The 19,274-nt window shown below is 41.0% G+C and overlaps 1 protein-coding gene across 1 annotated transcript; it reads right to left on the bottom strand.

Annotated features, from left to right (window-relative positions):
- Positions 1-421: 421 nt before the first annotated feature.
- rai2 (retinoic acid induced 2) lies at positions 422-18,911 on the bottom strand. Its single transcript, XM_006790247.3, has 2 exons — positions 18,784-18,911; positions 422-5,452 (listed from the first exon to the last, which is right to left on the bottom strand). Exon 2 carries the CDS (start codon positions 5,382-5,384, stop codon positions 3,771-3,773), a length of 1,614 nt encoding a protein of 537 aa, XP_006790310.1. The 5' UTR covers positions 5,385-5,452; positions 18,784-18,911; the 3' UTR covers positions 422-3,770.
- Positions 18,912-19,274: the final 363 nt, after the last annotated feature.

Genomic DNA, 19,274 nt, shown 5'->3' with positions numbered 1-19,274 from the left:
ACAGTTTATTAGCCGCTAACTTTAACTGGTGAACATAAATTTTAAAGTTCAAATGAAAACATTTGAATATGAGAGATTACGATGAAGGGGCTCTCAGATCCATCTGACAGGACTTTGGCAGTAGATCAGATAAAAATGGGGGATCCACAACTGTAGACCGTAACTGACATTTGATAGGATTAAAACCCAGTCTGAGACCAAATCATTTTGATTCAAACCACATGTACAAAGAGCAAGGATAAAGCAATGATAAACTCATTGAATTAAATATTTAAACATCTTTGTTTGTACACTTACCAGTTACCTTCTCCGTCTGCATGAAAGAGTGTGTTGTCCTCCGATATCAAACCATTTCCACCAAGAAACCACAAACCTTTTAGACTGTAAATTCTTTTAAAAAAAAGAAAACTCAGGCAAACGATTCAGAATTGAAGATTTTAGTTCACTTCCATATAAAAAAGGACACATACTGTACAGTAAGCAAACATTTATCTCCCACCACATTTCAAATGATGACCTTTTAATAAATCTGCTATCAGAAGCAAAAAGGTACTTCGGCTGTATTACAATATCAATTCACTCTTTACCTCCTAACTGATCACTCATTATATAAACACACTGTATAAATAAAAGTTGCACAAGTAATAAATTAGAGATGTTACTATATAACTAGAGTGATCAGGTCAAACTACTAAACCAAAGAGCTCTGTTTAAAGGACTGCAGGCATGAGTTAAGATGTGCTGAGACTGCTAAAGTACACAGATATAAATAAGAAACTGGTTTCAAAAAAAAAAAAAAAGGAGAGCATCAGGATTTTTTCCATCTCTGTTCAACTAGACAGTCTGCATATGGCTGTTATTAATTCTTGGCCTGTAATTCACAGATTTACATAACTCTTGCAATCAAAAGAGGGGCAATGCAGTTTGGAGAGAATAATAGGGAGGACAGCCTCTAACTATGACAAAGTGCACTCAACATATGATCCACATTCACAACTCTGGGACAGAAAATTACCATGCTCAAAAAAACAAAAAAAAAACCAACAAAAAAAGACACTTAAACCACTTGGAACAGATGTTTACACGATTAAAAATGGGTGGATTTTCATCAATACTGGTTCTAATAAACTAATCACACAGTTAACACATACACAAACATAATTCTCTCTCACTGAAGCCAAGAAATTGGTCATTATTTCTTCTTAACGGCAGCTTTTCCCTACAGTTTCAGCTCTGCTTCACAGCTGATTTAATCAATAGCAAACCTCCCCTCAGATTCACTTAAAGGGGACCTATTCTCCTCATTTCCAGCTACATGATTTTAAAAGCAGCTATGCATAATTCACAGCTCAAAAGTAATCCTGATGTATCTTATACTCTGCCTTGGTGGAGCTCCTGCAGTTTATCCACTGGCTGAAACAAGCAAGCTGTATCATCAAACACTGCAGTTCCTAAACTGGCCACTTGAGGCTCTCTCCATAACTGAGTCAGTCTCCACAGACTGTTAAAATGCCCAACTATACAGCAGAAATAAACATGTTTACATAGTTGTACACAAAGCAGTTTTGGTCTCTTTAGCCAGTTTTCATCTTCATAACAACTGTGCCTTTTCATAGCGATCTTGACGTCCCCCATTGGCTTCTAGGCTCCATATTTAGAAACTTTAACATTACCCACGTTTGGCCACAACCATGTTACATTTTTCAACCAGAAGAACAAGCTGTAAATTTAAGATTTAAGCCTAGGGAGATGATTGGAGACAGCTTCAAGTGAACAATAGAGGAACTGCACTGTCTTTACACTTTCAGCTAATTTCTGCTAATTAGCAGATATAGCTAACGTTACCTAATATTTTAGAGCTCCACCCTCTCACCTGAAAATATTAAAATGTGGCTCCACAAAAATGAAAATGATTGTAGCCAAAATACTCAAGTGAAGGCATCAAAATGTAGATGTCACTGTCATGGTGGCTAAGTCCATTTTTCATATACAAGCTGTGTCCCAAAACCTAGGCCACATCCCTCAGAGACCGCATTTGTAGACCAATTATGTCAAAGCCAGGTGACAAAGGCTGTCCCAATTCGAAGGCTGCTCCAAATGCAGTCCTTCATTCCCCCCGAATGTGAAGGATGGGTCGGGTGTATCCTTCGTGGCCCAACCTATCCCAGAATTCATAGCGCGGCCCAGCCAATTCCAGTTTCCAACAATGGCGGCAGCTACTTAGTTTTAATATGACTCGTATTACTCTTTCTGGGTCACAAAATAAACTTTTAACATATTTTCAGGTGAGAATGTAGCTGTGTAAACGTCAAATATCTGCTCGGTTTATCAAAATATCACATATTTGGCAAAGTGCTCTGACGTTTTCGCAGAAGTCTGTTACCCACCAGCTCGATAGCTAGCCGGGAATCAGCTAGGCTCGCTAGAGCCGGTGAGAACAGCAAACTCCCGGTACATCAGTTTTGGACCTCCTGCGGTCTTTTGTTACTAAGGTTATGATATACAAGACACTTAGATAACATAAAAAAATTATTGTTTGGCTTTTTTCTGTTTTATTTGTTTGAGTAAATCGGTTTGGCTGAGATTATAGTTATAGTTCTCACACAGCTGAATAAACATCAAACAGAAAACTGATTAAACAGAAGTGTTAGATGGTAGAGCCTCGCACCTCCGGCCTTCGAAGGACCTGGCACACGTAGACCACGAAGGCCGGGTCCCCCGAAGGGAACACAGCTACAGTCTACAGAAATGAGCAAGTTTAGCTCCGCCTCTCTTTACTTTCTTCTGATTGGCTGCTCCTTGGAGACGAAGTTTGAACAGTAAGTGTGCCTGAGATGATACAAAACAAAAGCTGAAATTGAGCTTTGAGTCTGAAGCTTGAGTTTTTGGGTTTCAGGATTACTTGTACATACACTGACCTCATCAATGAGCATCAGCCATTGTAACAATATTCATATGATAGGAAACAAGGAAAAGTAGACTAGGTCCCCTTTAATAAGTGGAAACAGCAGGGAGTTACAGTGCTTTATACACTTGCTGCTTTGGCTAATTTAGCCATCAACAATAAGCTCTTTTAGTAGTTTCCTCATTTTTGGATAGAAAGGTCAGTTTAAACATGAAAGTAATTAAGAAGCTTCTTTTATTCCCTATTGTTGTTAAAATAAGACCATATTTTGCTGTGATCGGTGGCTGCTGCCAACATTCATTTAATGAAACTGTGGCTCAGGCCTCGCCAAGTCATTATGAGCCTGTCATGCTAAATCCCAACCAATCAGGAAAGAATGAATCGCTCCAGTGAGTTACTGATGACCATGTGAATTTCCACTGATGGGACATGTTTTAACAGCCTCACTCATGTCCTGCAGTACACACTCTTCAGTGCACCAAAATATAAAACATAATACATGTGGAAACAAACCATGAACCCAAACGGAGGAATCGAACTTGTGTGTCTTTGCTGTTACCATGAATCACAGACATCTCTGACTCACAGAGAGCATACTAAGCTGCCGTACACTGAAACATTTATGGTTTAGTAAAACACTGTAGAGACTAGTGCATCATAAAAGAAAAACTCAGAAGAAACCGTTTGTGTAACTACTGTGTCACATTGTCAGAGCCCCGCTTTTAAAGCCAGACTCTGAGTTTTGGTTGGACACAAGCGTTTCAATTTGATTACAGAATGTCCCACATGTGTTTTATGTTATACTCTCTAGAGGGATTACCAGAAAGCTAGTCCACAGATTAGTCTCCCTCCCCAGTGAGCGAGCTCACTTCCTGGGGAGCAGCGCTGCCAGTCTCTGCTTCTTAATGGGAAGGAAGTGGATCTCCTGTGAGCTGACCTTCTTCAGTTTGATAGCTCTGCTTTTAGAGACCTTTTTAAGAGGGTTGTTGGGGTCATGCTGCTCCCCGTGGGATCCCGACGGCACACCGTAGAGCTGCTGCAGAGCTGCCCCCTGGCTGCCATCCCGTTTTATGGAGAAGTTTTTGGTTGAGACTCCTGAAAGGCCTTTTATCTTTCCGCAGAGGATGGCGGGGATTGCGTCTTTCACTGAGACAATGACCTTGGCTGTCTGCGAGGTGCTCACTATCTCGAGGTTTCCAGCGCCGCTAAGAGACGCCTCCTGACTCAAAGAACTAGACCCAGCAGCACTGCTGTCAACCAACCACTTATGCTGCCGGCTGAACTCCAGCGATGCCAGACTGCCGAGGAGTTTGGAATTGACGCCCAGAGACAAAGATGTGCCGCTGCCATCTGGACCGGACTGTGAGGCTCCTTCTCTGTCTGACTGAGCACACTTTTTCCTCACACCAGGAACTGACAAATCCAGCACACTGTCCTGCTGTGGACTGGGATATTCCTGTTTTGGTTCAACTGGACATGGCCTGACAGAAAGGTCCAGAGCTTGTCCTTCCTCTAGAGGAAGTGAGGATGGGGATGCATTTTGTGGCTGGAACGGAGGCATGCATTTCCTTGAAGACTGCGAGGGGGAGGTAGTATCTTTTGGCGAAGTCTGAGTGCTTTTACTCACAGTGCAAACTGGTTTTGGCATGTTACCCTTTGAGTCCTCGGTCTGAGGGACAGGGATGGGGAGAGGGACTGGCAGAGGCACAGGCAGAGGAATGATGACCGGGTATGGGACTAAGAGTGTCGCAGGAGGGACCAGAGGGGCCAGAGGGGAGGTGTAGGGAGGGGTGAGGGGAGGAAGGGGGAAGAAGGGAGAGCCTGGAGACTGACAGCTTGATGAACTCCCCTGGGAAGGGAAGAGGTCCTGCAAGATGGCAGCAAAAGCTGGATTCTGCAGGAGAGAGAGCAAGTTAGCCTCCTGCGTCTGTCCTGTGGTCTTCTGGTCAACAGCTGGAGGTAAACCAAATGTCAAAGGACTCTGTAACAGCACGTTGTTCTGGAGCTGTGCACAGTTGGTGGTCTGAGGGATTACAGAAGGACTCATGTGCTGAATCACCTGCTGATCCAAGACTAGGGGCAGTGAAACTGGGCTTTGGCTCGTTATCAAGTACGGTGCTGCCCCCATCTGTCCGAGCTGAGGCCCGGCTGCTCCGGCCATCTGGAGGTGAATGGGCAGCATGAGCGGGCTCTCACCCAGACAAACTGGGTGGAGTACAGTGGTAGCCACTTTAAGAGCCACACCTCCTGGAGGTTCAGCAGTGGGACTCACCACTGGGGGTGCAGGAGTGTCTGTCAGGTTAGAGAGGCCTCCTTTATTCAGTCCTGTCATATTAGCATCACAGGTATCAGCAGGAGTGAGTGGATTTACTCCATCTTCCACTTTGCTGGAGACCTCTCCTCCTCCTCCCGCCTCAGAGTTGCACACTTCAGTCTGTGGCTGGGTCATGGTTACAGACTTGTCATCGTTACCCTCCATGATTCAGCCTGAATATCAATCTTCATCAAGTCAGTGACAGGTTTCGTCCATTATTCTTGTAAGAAGCCCTGAAACACATAGAGCAGAAGGTTTGACAGTAAGCCCCACTTTAAAAATAAAAAGTGAAAAATCTTAAAACATATATACACAATGAGTAAAGCAGGGGCCCAATACTGTGTTAATATGAAGAACTAAGTTCAGATATGCTTAGGGATTGTTATTTCCATATACAACTACACAACAATAAAATGCTAATTCTATATATTAAAATCTTCTTTTTTTTTTTTTTTTTAAACTCTTCCATCTATTTATGGAGCTGCTAAATAGGGGAATTTTTCCAATGTGATTCAGACTGTGACCGATAGCTGAGAACATAAAGTGGAAAATTGTTCATTTTCTTAATTTGAGAAAACCACAACTAAGCAGCAGTGCAAACCAAAAGGGGAAGCCAAGAGTCTTCAGTTTGTGCGTGACGTCTTCCACGCTTGCTAATGCTAGCAAACGAGCTACAGAGACACTCTGAAACCAAACAAGCCATTCCTGGAGTGTTTCCCACATTCAGACTTCAATTGGGTGAGCTGCTCAGATATATTAAGAGACCACATCTGTGATAGGTCGGTTTTAATAGTGTTATTTTACTACCAAACACAGTATATTGATTAGCACAAAGCTAATACCTCCAGGAAAGAAAAAAAAACAATTTTATTATTTAATTTATTATTATTTAATTTATTATTATTTTTATTAATATTATTATTATTATTATTATTATTATAACTATCTATCTTGGTTATTGTGCTATAAAAGGCTTGTATTCTGGCAGTGCATACGTGCAGTTTTGCACTTTCAAAGCTCTAACAATCCATGTACGGACTTCATCTCTCTTCATCTTCCTGTTTTCCTTAGAAGTAACTGATGTTAAAGATTTATTAGCTCCAAGTCAAACACGGTGAGCTCAGTTTCACTGCTGATGGCAGAGTAATGCAGACAAACCAGAATAAATGCAAACAATGAGGTCGCTCTTTACAACTGGGATTCAATACAGGACTACAAATATAAACACTATGAATATAAAAACGTAATTTTTATTTGTTTGAATATTGTTCTCGCAAGTCTTGGCAATTAGACTGTTTAGTTTTTGTCCCCTAGGTGATATCAACAGAGTCGTTTTAGCCTTCAAAACAAGGTTAGAGTCTGAGTCCTCAAAGATTATGACACACAGCTCACAGTTAAAGGCAGCCAAAGTATGTACGATTACCCATTGTAGCATTTTTTTTGTATTTATTTATTTTGAAAATGATCCCAGATAGTCCTGCTGATCTTAAGTTCAGTGCTCACCAACTAACATAGCCATTCCTGTTCTGGGCTGTTAACAAATATCTAAGATTCAGTTATGTAAATATAATATTTGTATTTTTAAAAAAAAATGTAAAAATAAATTGTAAATTATGGGAGAAAAAAAATGTAATAATCAGCAATACCCTACCAGCTGACTACATTGCCAGACTGATATTTCAGCAGTCCTCGCCATTATTCAGCTGCTTCCTCAGAGAGAGGTGAAGATCGCCAACCACCACTGATTCGGATTAATAAAGTTTCATGAAATGAAATGAGATCAGACTCCATCTCCACCGTCTGGAGCTGCAAATCCTTGTTCTGCTCACCAAGACCACAGAGCAACGACTGCCGTCGCTAATGCTGATACAAGACAGAGAAAGCAGACTTCATCCACAGGATGGGAGACTCCGAGGAGAAGCAGCAGCTGGCTGTGTCCCCTCAATCATTTATTCCATGTGTAAAACTGTTTTTAACTATATATAGTTTTTACTTTCTATATATACTTTATGTATCCCCAAAGCTGGGAAATGCTTGTTACAGCAGCCAAAACAATGAAAACCACCTACAACAACATGGTTTAAATAAAGTAGAATAGCTCAATATTATAATCATCTTCTTTCAGTTGCTTCCTGTAGGAGTCGCCACAGCAGATCATCCGCCTCCATCTCACCCCATCCCGAGCATCCTCTGCCAGGGCTCTGCATGTTCTCCTTCACTACATCCATGAAGCTCCTCCGAGGTCTTTTCCTCCTGCCTGGGAGCTCCATTTTTAACATCCTTTGTTCAATATCCACTGTCCCTCCTCTGCACATCTCCAAATCATTTCAACCTTGCCTCTCTCTACCTTTTTAAACTTTGAACAGCTTAAAATAATGCATGACGAAAACAGCTCAACCTGGTAAATAATATACAAAAATAAAGGAGTATTCCTATTACAATCTTTAATGGCATAGGAAAATTATGTGATCTTTATTTGTTTTTTTTAACAACCCTATATTAATCTTTAACCTTTTTTTGCATGAGAATGAGCCATTGATTATTGTCCAGTATTAACCCCCTAAGACCCGAACTCTTCCACGGCATGCATTTTTTATTTCTCTTTGATATTTGGGCATATGAATGTAAAAACAAAGAATTACCAGATTTTTTTTCCTTGTTTTTGTTTTTATGAAAAATCAGAGCCACATATGAGGATATTCATTTAAAAATTTTGATAGAACAGTAGCAGTATAATGTCCTCGTACGTAGCTGTCAGGCCCTTGTAGAGCAAAATTAAGTATTTTGGTCTAAATAACCCAAAATGTGATGTCCACATATGTGGACGGCAGGTCCTAGGAGGTTAAATCAATGTGTGATACGGGAAGTCTTACAACATCTCATTTTATGTGGAGACGGGTTATTCATTGAATAACTTGGGAAATGTTTAACACTCCATACTGAAAATATCTTATTGTAACCCTGTGTACACACGCATTCCTCTCTGCTGTGTGTTTGATTAAAGTCTGAGCCGTGAAGGATTTCCATTTTATATTTGCCCATCTATCCATCCCTCATCTCTGCAGAGGTCCAAGACCACCAAGATACAATATCGACGCAGAAAGATCAAACAGGAACTCGGCATGTTTGATCAACTACACATCTCAGTCTCTATCCATCATCCGACATCACACATGCTTTTGTGCTTTTATAACCGTACTGTGTCGGCTTTCCTATCACTACATGATACCTCTGCACAACACATGTCCTGCCTGCACTGGATGTCAACCCCCATCCGTCCACAGTGATAAAAAATCCCCTGGGTGCATCTCGTGTCAGTGAGGTCAATTATTCATACGGCTGGGAGCGACCGGGATAATGTTCAGGTACTGGAGAAAAAGGGAAACATTAAATACCCTGAAATAAAACTACAAAGTGTATGCTTTAACCTTTAAAGTTAAAAAACTCAATTAAATGCACTCATGCAGTTCTGATTTTCTGGCAGGAGCATGACACTTTTTCTTCCTCTCCCAGTGGCTTTTATGTGGTGTTGGGTTGCCACAATGAGCAGCGAGGAGAAGCTCTCTCTCTCTCCCTCCAGGCTGGTTTTATATTATTCTGCGAAGCATAGACGGGATATTGTAATAAGGCTCTGATGGATTACATGGCCCGGCGGCCGGCTGATAATCTTGTCACTGGTTCGTGCACAGGAAAGGTCTGGGAAGTGTGCGCACCTTGGGAACTGTAAAACAGACCTAAACATACTCTAGAAGAACTGAGTAAAAGCCTTTGTAGACTTGCAGTTTTTCAGACAATGCACCCTTTAAAGACAAAGACATTTCCAAGAGCTTCTTAAAGATCCTAACGCATGATTAACTGTGAGCTTTGTGTCATGTGTATGAGTCCATATTTAATACTAGTGTTTTATAACTAGACAAAAATAGAATTTTAGGTTTTTAAAAATGATAAAAATTCAAATTTTCCCTCCTGTATAAAGCTGCATTCAACATACAAGATCAGCTGTGCAAATTTGTTGTAACTAATAACTTAATCTGCTTAATTTCACACACTGTAAAGCCATCCAGGTCAAACTCTACCATTTCATGGGCTGCGTGTTTGATACCATAGTACGATACTGTTATTGTCTTTTTAGACATTATGCTTTTATGTTTTTTTAAATAAACTTAAAACTATAAATAAACTTGAGAAGCAAAAAAAAAAAAAAAAATGTAGCAATCACATAACTATTTTGGTAGAGGAGGTGCTGATGAACCAGGAGATGACCTTTCTCATCCAAAGTCATGACTTTACAGACTAGGAAAAAAATGGATTTGGACAAATGGAGTATTTATTTGCTGAAAAAAAACAAAAAAAAAAACCACAGTATAAAAGAAAGTAAAGCCAACACCAAGTGCCTTAATTTTTTGGTCCTTTCACAAACCACCAGGGGGCGATACCTGTGTTTAAATAAAGACTTCCAGTCCTAAAGCAATCTATGGGAAAACAGCCCTCTGTCTTGACCTCTGCAAATACTTTCCTGATGAGTTTACAGGGTCAATCTCTAGGTCCCGTCAAACTGAATGACACATTAACTTTATTTAGTAATTTCTGGTCACTAAAGTGTCCGAAATAAGAATTACCCAGCATACATTCAGTCTCAAAACACCAACGGCAAAAATGCTCGTCCTCCTTTTAGCGTCTACGGTTCGGAATCTGCGACCTTGCATATGAGCGTGACTGTTTGGTATGTGGTAAAAGTGAGTAGCTCTTTCTTACCTGCTATTTCCAGCTAGCATGTATATTATACATACCACATGGTTTTCCTTTGAATTCTATCTGAATGACGCTGCTGCGGTAAATCTACGTCGAGCCTACAATGTAGCCTACGCAACAATAGCATCATGTAGTTATATTCTAGGCAGTTGCACGTCAGTTTACAGGGTAAAGTTTCAGAAAGATACATTGTAGCCACAACACAAACACTGATTTAACACTAAATAATAAATCTGCCCTAATCTGCTAAAAAGGGACAACCATAACCGTAACTAAGACTAACCTTAGTCATTCAGAATATGTCATTTTTATTACATTGTTCTGTTATGGTCATCAGCCACATTTATAAATCAGAGCTCGGACTGAATAGTAAATTCAGATCTATTCTATTTTTCCACTATTTGGATTCTGCGGTCTCACTTGCATTCCAGGAAGCTCGGGGCAAGACATTTCCTGTGTGATAACACGGTCATGAGGTCCGTGACACGATAATGCCTCCCTGACCATTATGAAAGGAGTCTTTCTTAGTTGAAGCGCCACTGCTGTCAGAGACTCCAATGAGTTAGCCTGACTGTGCACAAAATGAGGAAATTCCCCCAAATAATAAGCTTAATTGTCTCTTTTTACTCCGCTGCCATCGGGATATGGACTCACTTTATTTTAAGGGAGGAAATCACCCCCCCCCCCCCCCAAAAAAAAAAAAGAAAAAAAGAAGAAGCAGGATTTACTTTGAGCCATCGACATCAGCAGTAATCGCCACTTGGGTGACGTGCAGTCAGCCTGCAGTGGTGTTCACTCCAACTTTGCTTGAATCATGTGATAAAAAGTAAAACTCTGCAGATGAGCAGGAGGAGGAAGTTTAACCAGCAGAGTAAACCAAAGTACACACAGATCATGTTCACCATTGTTGTTTTTCCCAGCTACATTATCTGACTCAGTGACTCTGCTTTGTCTCTGTGTTATCACAGATAGGGAAGGTCAAAGTAAGATCTCGCAATAATAAGGCTCAATAAAAAACTGATCCCTGCTGACATGCAACAGAAGGGTTCCTCCACCATTAAAACAAAAGAAAAAGAGAAGTTTGAAGTATTGTGCATTGATGCAGTTCAGGGTTTTAGATTCAGTGCCTGAACGGTAACAGTAATGGACACAGAAAGAGCTACCTCATCAGGCTAGGACCCTATACCACGAAACGAGTATAACATACCCAGCGTATCTTTCCATTAGCCTAACACTGACAGTCAGGATAAACAGTCACATGAAGCTGGCTATCAATTTGTGAAGTTAACCCAGGGTTTCACTGAAGATGCATGTACAGTATAGGTGTCATATTTTACGATCATACAGTAATTGTGGAAAAATAACATTGTTTGCTGCCAAGAAAAAAAGAAAACAAGGAAATAAATTTGCATCTAAGAATCTATATTTCTGTAAATACAAAGACATTAGATGCAACTGAAAAATTGAGACCCTCCTCCTCACCCTGTAGCTCAGAGGAAAGGATGTTACTCCGTTTTCCAAGTATCAAATTGTTGGTCTGCATCAAGCAAAGAAAACTACTAAGGACAGGTTGAGTTGAGAACTGTGCGATGCATTATTAAACCTGGAAGGACAGTGATGAATCATCATCTTCAAAAAGAAATGTGGTTGGGAAAATAGTCCTGGATGATTGTGATCAGTGTTCACTTATACATCTGACACTCACTTTGACTATTTAACATGCATAAGAGCACAACGTGAAGAGGAACTCGAGGATTTGGGACTAAACAGCTGTGTTGCCTCAAGAAAACCACTTATCAGTGAGGCTAATTAGAAGAAGAGGCTTAGATTTCTCATGGGTCTTAAAGATCAGACTGTGGAGCAGCAGAAAAAGGTCATGTGGTCTGATGAGTCCAGATTAATCCTGTTCCAGAGTGATGGATGCATCAGGGTAAGAAGATGAACTGATGCACCCATCACGCCTACTATAAAACCAGCGTTACGATCTAAAGATGCTTCAGTTGGTCAGGTCGAGGAGGCTCGAGACAGATGGAGGATGAAGAAAAGTCGTTTCTGCTGGTGAGAAACACAAAACTTGTTTTCTGTTACACTGTGGGCGAGTCTCAGCTCAGGCTCCGCCCACATGCAGCATCAAGGAAGCAGGTGAGGTTATTCAAGGTTAACGGGGGTTTACCTGGAGACAGAATCATTTGTGTGCCAGAGTTTGCAAGAATATGGCGTTTGTTTTAAAACAAAAACACCAAGGAGCTATTTAAAAACAGCAATAAATAAATTACACTCCATCTAACCAAACATCCGAAGATTTAAGCACCGTCTCGAAAGCCTCAAATTTAACTTTGAAGTTGAGTTAAACAGAATCTAATAGTAGTTTCAGTTTTTGATTCTATGGTTAATTGAATTAGTTTTATTCCTTTTTAGGATGACAGTAGAGTCATAAAAACAAACAAAGCCACCAAAACAGAGACAGAAATGAGAGAAATGCTGTAGCTGGAGAAGAACAACAAAGGAAAAACACATTCTGAGGTAAGAATGGGACCGTATATGACCCATAGTTAAAGTCCCACAAAGTATAAATCCTCCCTGTGGGAAGCATTCAAGGGGGAATCCCCCCCCACACACAGTTTTTAAATATAAATTTCAGGCCCTGGAACTATTCAGCAAACATTAAATCACTTTTAAACAGCTTTTGATGCTTTTCCCCCCAAGCAAAGTGAATCTCTCCGGAGTTTAGACTCTGTGTTAGATAAATTGAGAAATTTGAAGATGTTATTTTGATCCAAGGCACACTCATTGAATTTATCGTTTAGTTTTGATTAGATAACGATACCTTGGCTGTTTGCTAAAATCAAGTGTCAGTCTGGTCCCCGTGTTAAGTTAATAAGGTGCATTTCTCACTGCGAGGAAAAGACTGAGAATCATTTTATGTGTAAGGAAACATCAGGCTCAACTTAAACTTCTTTCCTAACTTTGTACATTAAAATTTCACAAACAAATGCATCCGGCATATAAATGTATTTCATTTGTAATTTAATAAGATAACAAATGACAGCCGGATAAAAATAATGCAATTTACCCAAACTACTCTGATTTTGTCTGAATGCTAGCATCTTTACTGCTTACTGCGAGTACACATCACATACACAGTGGAGCCGACGAGTTTATTCAATTTAACAGTAATCGATAAAAGCTTTCAAACAGATATTAGACTGAATATAACAGAAGGGAGAGTGAGTAACAGAAGAAGCATTGTTATCCCAGCTTTTTGGTCATATCAACTTATGAAATACCTCCAAACTGCTGCTTTTTTGCTGTTAGCTTCCCCCCGGCAATGCTATAAACCATATGCCATGAAAACAGTCTTTCTTGGACTGCTGTTGGTGACGCTAGTCCTCTTTCTGCTCTCCAGCGTAGCAGCACTGTACCAGCTGTCCACCAGCTACAGGTTCTTGCTAAAGTGACCCTCCAGCTCACTACTACTACAGCGCACTACTGTGGTTAGCTGCAGTCCAACACGGCAAAGTTGGACACTGGGCGGGATGAGATCCTCTCTGAAAGCATCTGAATAATGTCAAAGATATCCATGAACAGTATAAAAGTTGGATGTACCCTCTATGACATCACCTGCCGGTTAGTGAAGTTAAGAAACGAGCTAAACATTTTAGCATCGCCACTTTGGTGTTCTGAGAATGGACACCAAATGCTAACTGAACACGCCTTTATGACTAAAATGATGACAATACAGGGAAATGATTGCTAAACCCAGAGTCACACAGGCCTACATACCAGTCAGTGAGCCAGTTGCTAGGAAAAAACATGTATTTCCCAACTCGCTGGTAAAGACCTCCTTCGAATACTTTGGTGGCCAGCACATTGCTGCACTCGTAGCTTAAATGGAAGTGGCGGACATTGCCCAGCAGCTCTCCAAGCTGAAGAGAAACTGTAAAAAGTGCACTGAACTGTAAACGGGATCCATTAGCCTTCAAAGTAAAGGGTGTGCTTTTGGAAATGTGTTGGCTCCAGCACTGACGCAAAGCTTTTATTATGGAGGCAAAGCTTATCCATTTCCAGTGTGTGTCACACTTTTTCGAGTTTTACTACTGCTTAGCTGGTAGTTGGTGAGTATTTGCTGACAAAGATGAAAAGCTACAGTTAACAATGGGAACCAGCAAGGAACCAAAGCAATCACCAATAGGTTTTTGGCATAGCAACTTTTTTGCAAATGATTTCACCCAACATGAGCCAGCGGCCTCCAGGAAACACTGCTAGCCAGTCAGGAAATACACATTTTTCCCTTAAAAACCAGCGGTTGACTCATTGACAAATCTTAGGTATGTATGACGTCATGCAAGAAACCTCAATAAGACAGGAAGTCTTACAACAGCCACCCCTTGCTAGTCATTAAGAAGAATGCAGGTTTAAGGCACATTGCACTTGTTTCACTTTTCAGACATGGAAGCTACAGCCACCTTCTAGATCGTGGGGCAAGTTGCTACTAAACTTTCAAAATAAGAGCCACAGAATGTAAACTGATCACAGCTGATACCATTGTCTCAGATGGATTTAAAATAAAAATAATAAAATGCTGAAACGAGACCTAAAATGTTTCTCAGCTGCCGACCCAAGTAAAATGTAAAATCCATAACACATTTTCTCTACTAAAGACATCTATATATCTATAAATTACTTCAACTTATTAACTAATTATTTAACTAATTATAAGTTAAAGTAATTTCACTATACCCATGGACTTGTGGTGTAACAGAAAAAACAAAATACAACCAGCTCCTCTGGCTACATCCAACACCTCATAAACAGGACAGGACAAAGCTTATTTCCAATCTTAGCTTAATGTCCTAGCTCGCTAACAGAATCTGCAATCCCACATGATAACGGAGTTTGTAGCTTAAGCTATTAAAAACAGCTCCAGGATAATGAAATTTTCCTGATATATGAGCTAATGTAGGAAACATGCAGCACAAACAAACCTGTAACCATGCCTGAATGAGCGCAGAGTATGTTTTCTTCACACCGATAAGACCAGCGGCACATTTAAATCTCACACGTCATCTGGGAGAGGTCTGTGTTCACCAGCCAGTAACAGCTAATTGAGTAAATAGGAGACCCAACTGAGAGAGCCAAATAAGATCCCTCCCCTGTCCCCGTTACTGTAATGATTTCCACATTTCCTCTCTGTGTTTTCCCCTTGCTCATTGGTGGAACGTATACCGTAGTAAGTCAACAGCAGAGAGAAAAACAACAACGCCTCGCCTTCAAACTGCATTAAGCTGCACTGCAGTCGACATACATTACAGGGACTATTTTCTCTCTTTACCTCCTCGTTGTGGGCTTGATTTAGCTTTTAGACCAGAGGACACGAAAGCACCGGGGATGGATAGAGCACGGCTGATGATCTAAAAGGTCATCGCTCTCAACACCCCTCCGCTCCAGTGGCCAATTACATCTCATTAGAGAGACACACAGAAGCCTCATCACGATGCAGACTGCTTTCACATCAGTGCAGCTCATCTTTTATTCAGCGGGTGGTCCGCCAGCTGATCCCCTAAATGCCACAATCAGTCAAATTTCACAATAACAATAATTTCGCACTGGAATACTCATTGTGATGATCACTGTGTCACATTTTTAACCAGTGTGCCAGCGAGAAATCCAGGTTAGATGGCGATTATTTAGCAATTCAACTACATTAAAATACATTTACAGCGAGAATCTGCACCTCGGGTCAGTAGTTATTATGCATGGGTGGGTCACAAATGGCTTTTTTTTTAGTAATCACCGCCATTTGAACATGCAGATAAACATAAGGTCTGTCTGAAACGCAATGAATATGTAAAACTCTAAGCATGTAAAATGTGACCTTCTTCAGTAATATCTTCATTCAGGCTAAAACAAGATTTATGGACTGTGTAAGAAGTGCACAGATTAATTAAGTACAGCTAACACGTACGCTTTAGTATTTGTTTATTTAGTACAACACTCATCAATGTTCTTGCAATTTAAAGGAAACCGTACAAAAAAAACCCCAACAGAACAGCTTCTATCTACTTTAATGGACCAAAATCGGTGCAAAGTTGTCCACATGTTCATTTGAGTCAAGGTCCGAAGACTGAAATGAGTCACGTCATTTTCATGTTCATCTAAGTCATTGAGTGAGGAGATCTTTACGTTCTAAAGGACTGTGACATGGGCCAAAACTGCAATTCCTCTAATGGCCACTTGAGTATGGTTCCAATAATGAGTCAGTTCCCTTATGCCTCTTTTCTACTAGCACCTACTTGGGTCAGCTCTACTTGACTTCACTTGGGTCTCATTCGTTTTCCATTACAATTGAGTACCAACTCAATGTGGGCGGGGATGTTATAGCAAGGAGGTCTGAAAGTCCTGCGACACATTTTCAGCTCGACTCAGCTGGCTTGGAACGAGTAGGAACCGAGTAGGTCCTAAAAAAATACCTGATACCTAATGGAGTACCCTAAAAACAGAATAGAGTTGAGTCAGTGCTGGTGGAAGAGAGGCTATAATGTTCTGTGTAACCGCAGAAATAAACATGTTTACAGTCTGATACAAAGAAGCTGGTTTAGTTTCTTCTGCTGATTTCTCCTTTCATAACAACTAACTGGAGGCATTTTTTAAAGTTATCTATTTGGATACTGGCCAACAGTGACGGGCATGGCCGCTTTGATTGACAGGTGTCCTGACACAGACAGCTGTATAGAATACTCCATAAGCACAGGAAATCTCTATTTGTGCTTATAAAGTATTCTTAATAGGATTATCTGAAAAATAAAATGGCTTATTGCATGGGACAGACCATCCAACGAGTTCCTCCTGTAGTTCTGGTAAAAGACTGCGTTTACACGGCACTAATTTGCATGTATGCATCTTTGTCTGTGTGATGCACCCAAGCAATTTATCAATGTGTCTTGCTAACTAAGTCCAAGAATACACAGGGAGGATTTCAGAAGTTATTATTTTGAAAACTAACTCAATTCTTTATATTGTTTTGTGACCGACTTCCAGCCCCCCTCGCCTGCTCTCTGCAGCTTGATTCAGTGCTGTCAAAATATATAAATTGGGTACTTTTGAACTGTTTTGCCACCACAACATGGTTTTGAGTGGAGCCAGAACCAGGATTGGATACCTGGTGTACTCCCAGGATAAGCCTACTCGCTTGAATCTTAGGTGATTTTGGCAGGTAGTCCCTCTCTAATTTAAGTGCTCAATGGACACAAAAACTTCTCACCACTTACAAATAATAATAATAATAATAATAATAGCACTCAAAATACTCAGTATTGTTTTGTCCTGGAGAGCTTTTTTTTTCTGGCTGTGCCTGAGCACCCTGACCAAGCCCCATGGACAGAAAGCTGGACAGCAGATGCTCTGATCCTGGCTGCAGGAGAGGGCTCAATTTTCCCACTACCTAGCAAGGTTACTGAGCTCCAGATCTTGGGGTTTTCTGAATGAAGGGGAAGATTCTAAACTCAATGTCAAAAAGAGCCACATGAGGTAGTTCGGGCATTTGGTTGGGATGTCTCCTGGGCACCTCCCTCATACATCTCAGTAGAAGGAAATGGAAAGTGTGGCTGGGGAGATGGATGAGAAACCACCTGCCACTGCGACTGGCCTTTGGATAAGCAGAGGACAATGGATGGATGGACCAACGATGGAGTGTGGGCATGGCTGATGCTTCTGCTCATCTCATGAAAGCACCAAACAAACGTCATGCTAATGTCACAGATACATCAAATGTCTCAGCACAACCACGTGATTGACTCAAATATCAATTTTGCTGATTTTATTCACGATGTGTTGGTCCCATCTTTACACCGTGTATAACTGAGAACTTCATCCTTTGGTATGAATCCAGAACAAAAACACAGTGATGCTCAAAATGGCAAATTTGGGGCTTCAAAGTGTCCATGAACCAATTAGTGATGTCACTGTGGCTGTATCCATCCGTCTTTATAACAGCAGGGGTCAAAGGTTCCTATTTTTCCTTTAATTTGACACTTGTTTCCACATGAAATATACTGCATCTGCAAGTCTCGTTTTCCTTTCACACAAGCTGGACATTATAAACAAGAAATTACACAAGAAAGAGCAGAAATTGGAGACCGTGTTGAGTGTTTTCCTCCCGGGTGAGCTCATATCTGCAGGAGCTGTTTTCTTGTACCACTTCTAAGTAAATGCCCAGGCTATTGCAAAAGACCTTGGGTATGACACTGCCGGGTTCATCTGAGGATATTTCCCTGCCTTCCTTCCACATTTCTGTGTCCCTGCACCCAGCGTCGCCGTGCTCCCACAAAGATATGCACGGTATTATGAGCCCAGTCCCTGGTGTGTCTGGTGCCCGCAGCCAGCCGCCGACGGCTCGCCTTGAAAAGCAAGGAGGCTGCGCGCACATCCCCGCACATCTCGCGCAACAACACGAAAGCCCCGCTGACATTAAAGCCGTAACCGGGGCAGGGACAGAGGGCTCCTGGAGCTCAGTAATAACCTGTTATCACCCTCAGCTGGCGTAAATTTAACGCGCTGTCAGACGCGATACAAGCTAGCTGCTGCGCAATCGCCTGGGAAATTAGGAAAAACGTATTGTTACGTTTTAAAACCGAGACCCCAACACTCCTGGAATAATTCACATTTACTCTACGTGATGAGGTTGAAACGAATTATACGCTTCAGCGACGTAAAGACCAGAAAACCGGTGGTTGACCCTGCTTCATCTCCGGTCCTTTAATGTATTTCGTGCAGAAAATAAAGCCGCTCTGCGACAAACGCCAGTGTTTCTTACCTTTGAAGTGTCCGCGGCTGTTTTATCGAGCCACTCTCTCCTAATTAACGATGACCGAGCTCCGTGAGACTTAATAAATAGATAAGGGTGCCATTTATCTCTTCATTGCGGTCCCGTCGTAGCGACTCCAGACGGAGAGCTGCGCACGCAGCATAGTCAGCGGGTCTCTCCTCCCCCCTCCTCCCTCTCCTCCCCCACCACTAGCAGGGACAAAAAAGCGAATCAAACAAACAAACAAACAAATCAATAGTTAAAGTAAAAAAACAACAACCCGTAAAATAATAATAAATAATTAACTTATAATTAACTCATTATTAATAATTCGTACTAATAAACATCCTAATCTTTTATGTTTGAGTATTAGACAATGGTAAAAATGAATGGAATAAATACGAAATATAACAAATAAATACATGAATTCATAAATTAATGTAATGTTTATGTTTTATGCTTAAATATTGTGTTCCTGCAATTTTACAGATAAAATAAAT

Source organism: Neolamprologus brichardi, chromosome 23 (assembly GCF_056152115.1).
Source record: "Neolamprologus brichardi isolate AB-2024 chromosome 23, ASM5615211v1, whole genome shotgun sequence".
Taxonomy (NCBI): Eukaryota; Metazoa; Chordata; class Actinopteri; order Cichliformes; family Cichlidae; genus Neolamprologus; species Neolamprologus brichardi.
The sequence above is the reverse complement of the archived record's forward strand: the minus strand, read 5'-3'. Positions and strand labels throughout refer to the sequence as shown.

What these genes read in the sequence shown, in the direction of transcription:
- rai2 (XM_006790247.3), bottom strand. Translation starts at nt 5,384, where the DNA reads ATGGAGGGTAACGATGACAAGTCTGTAACCATGACCCAGCCACAGACT.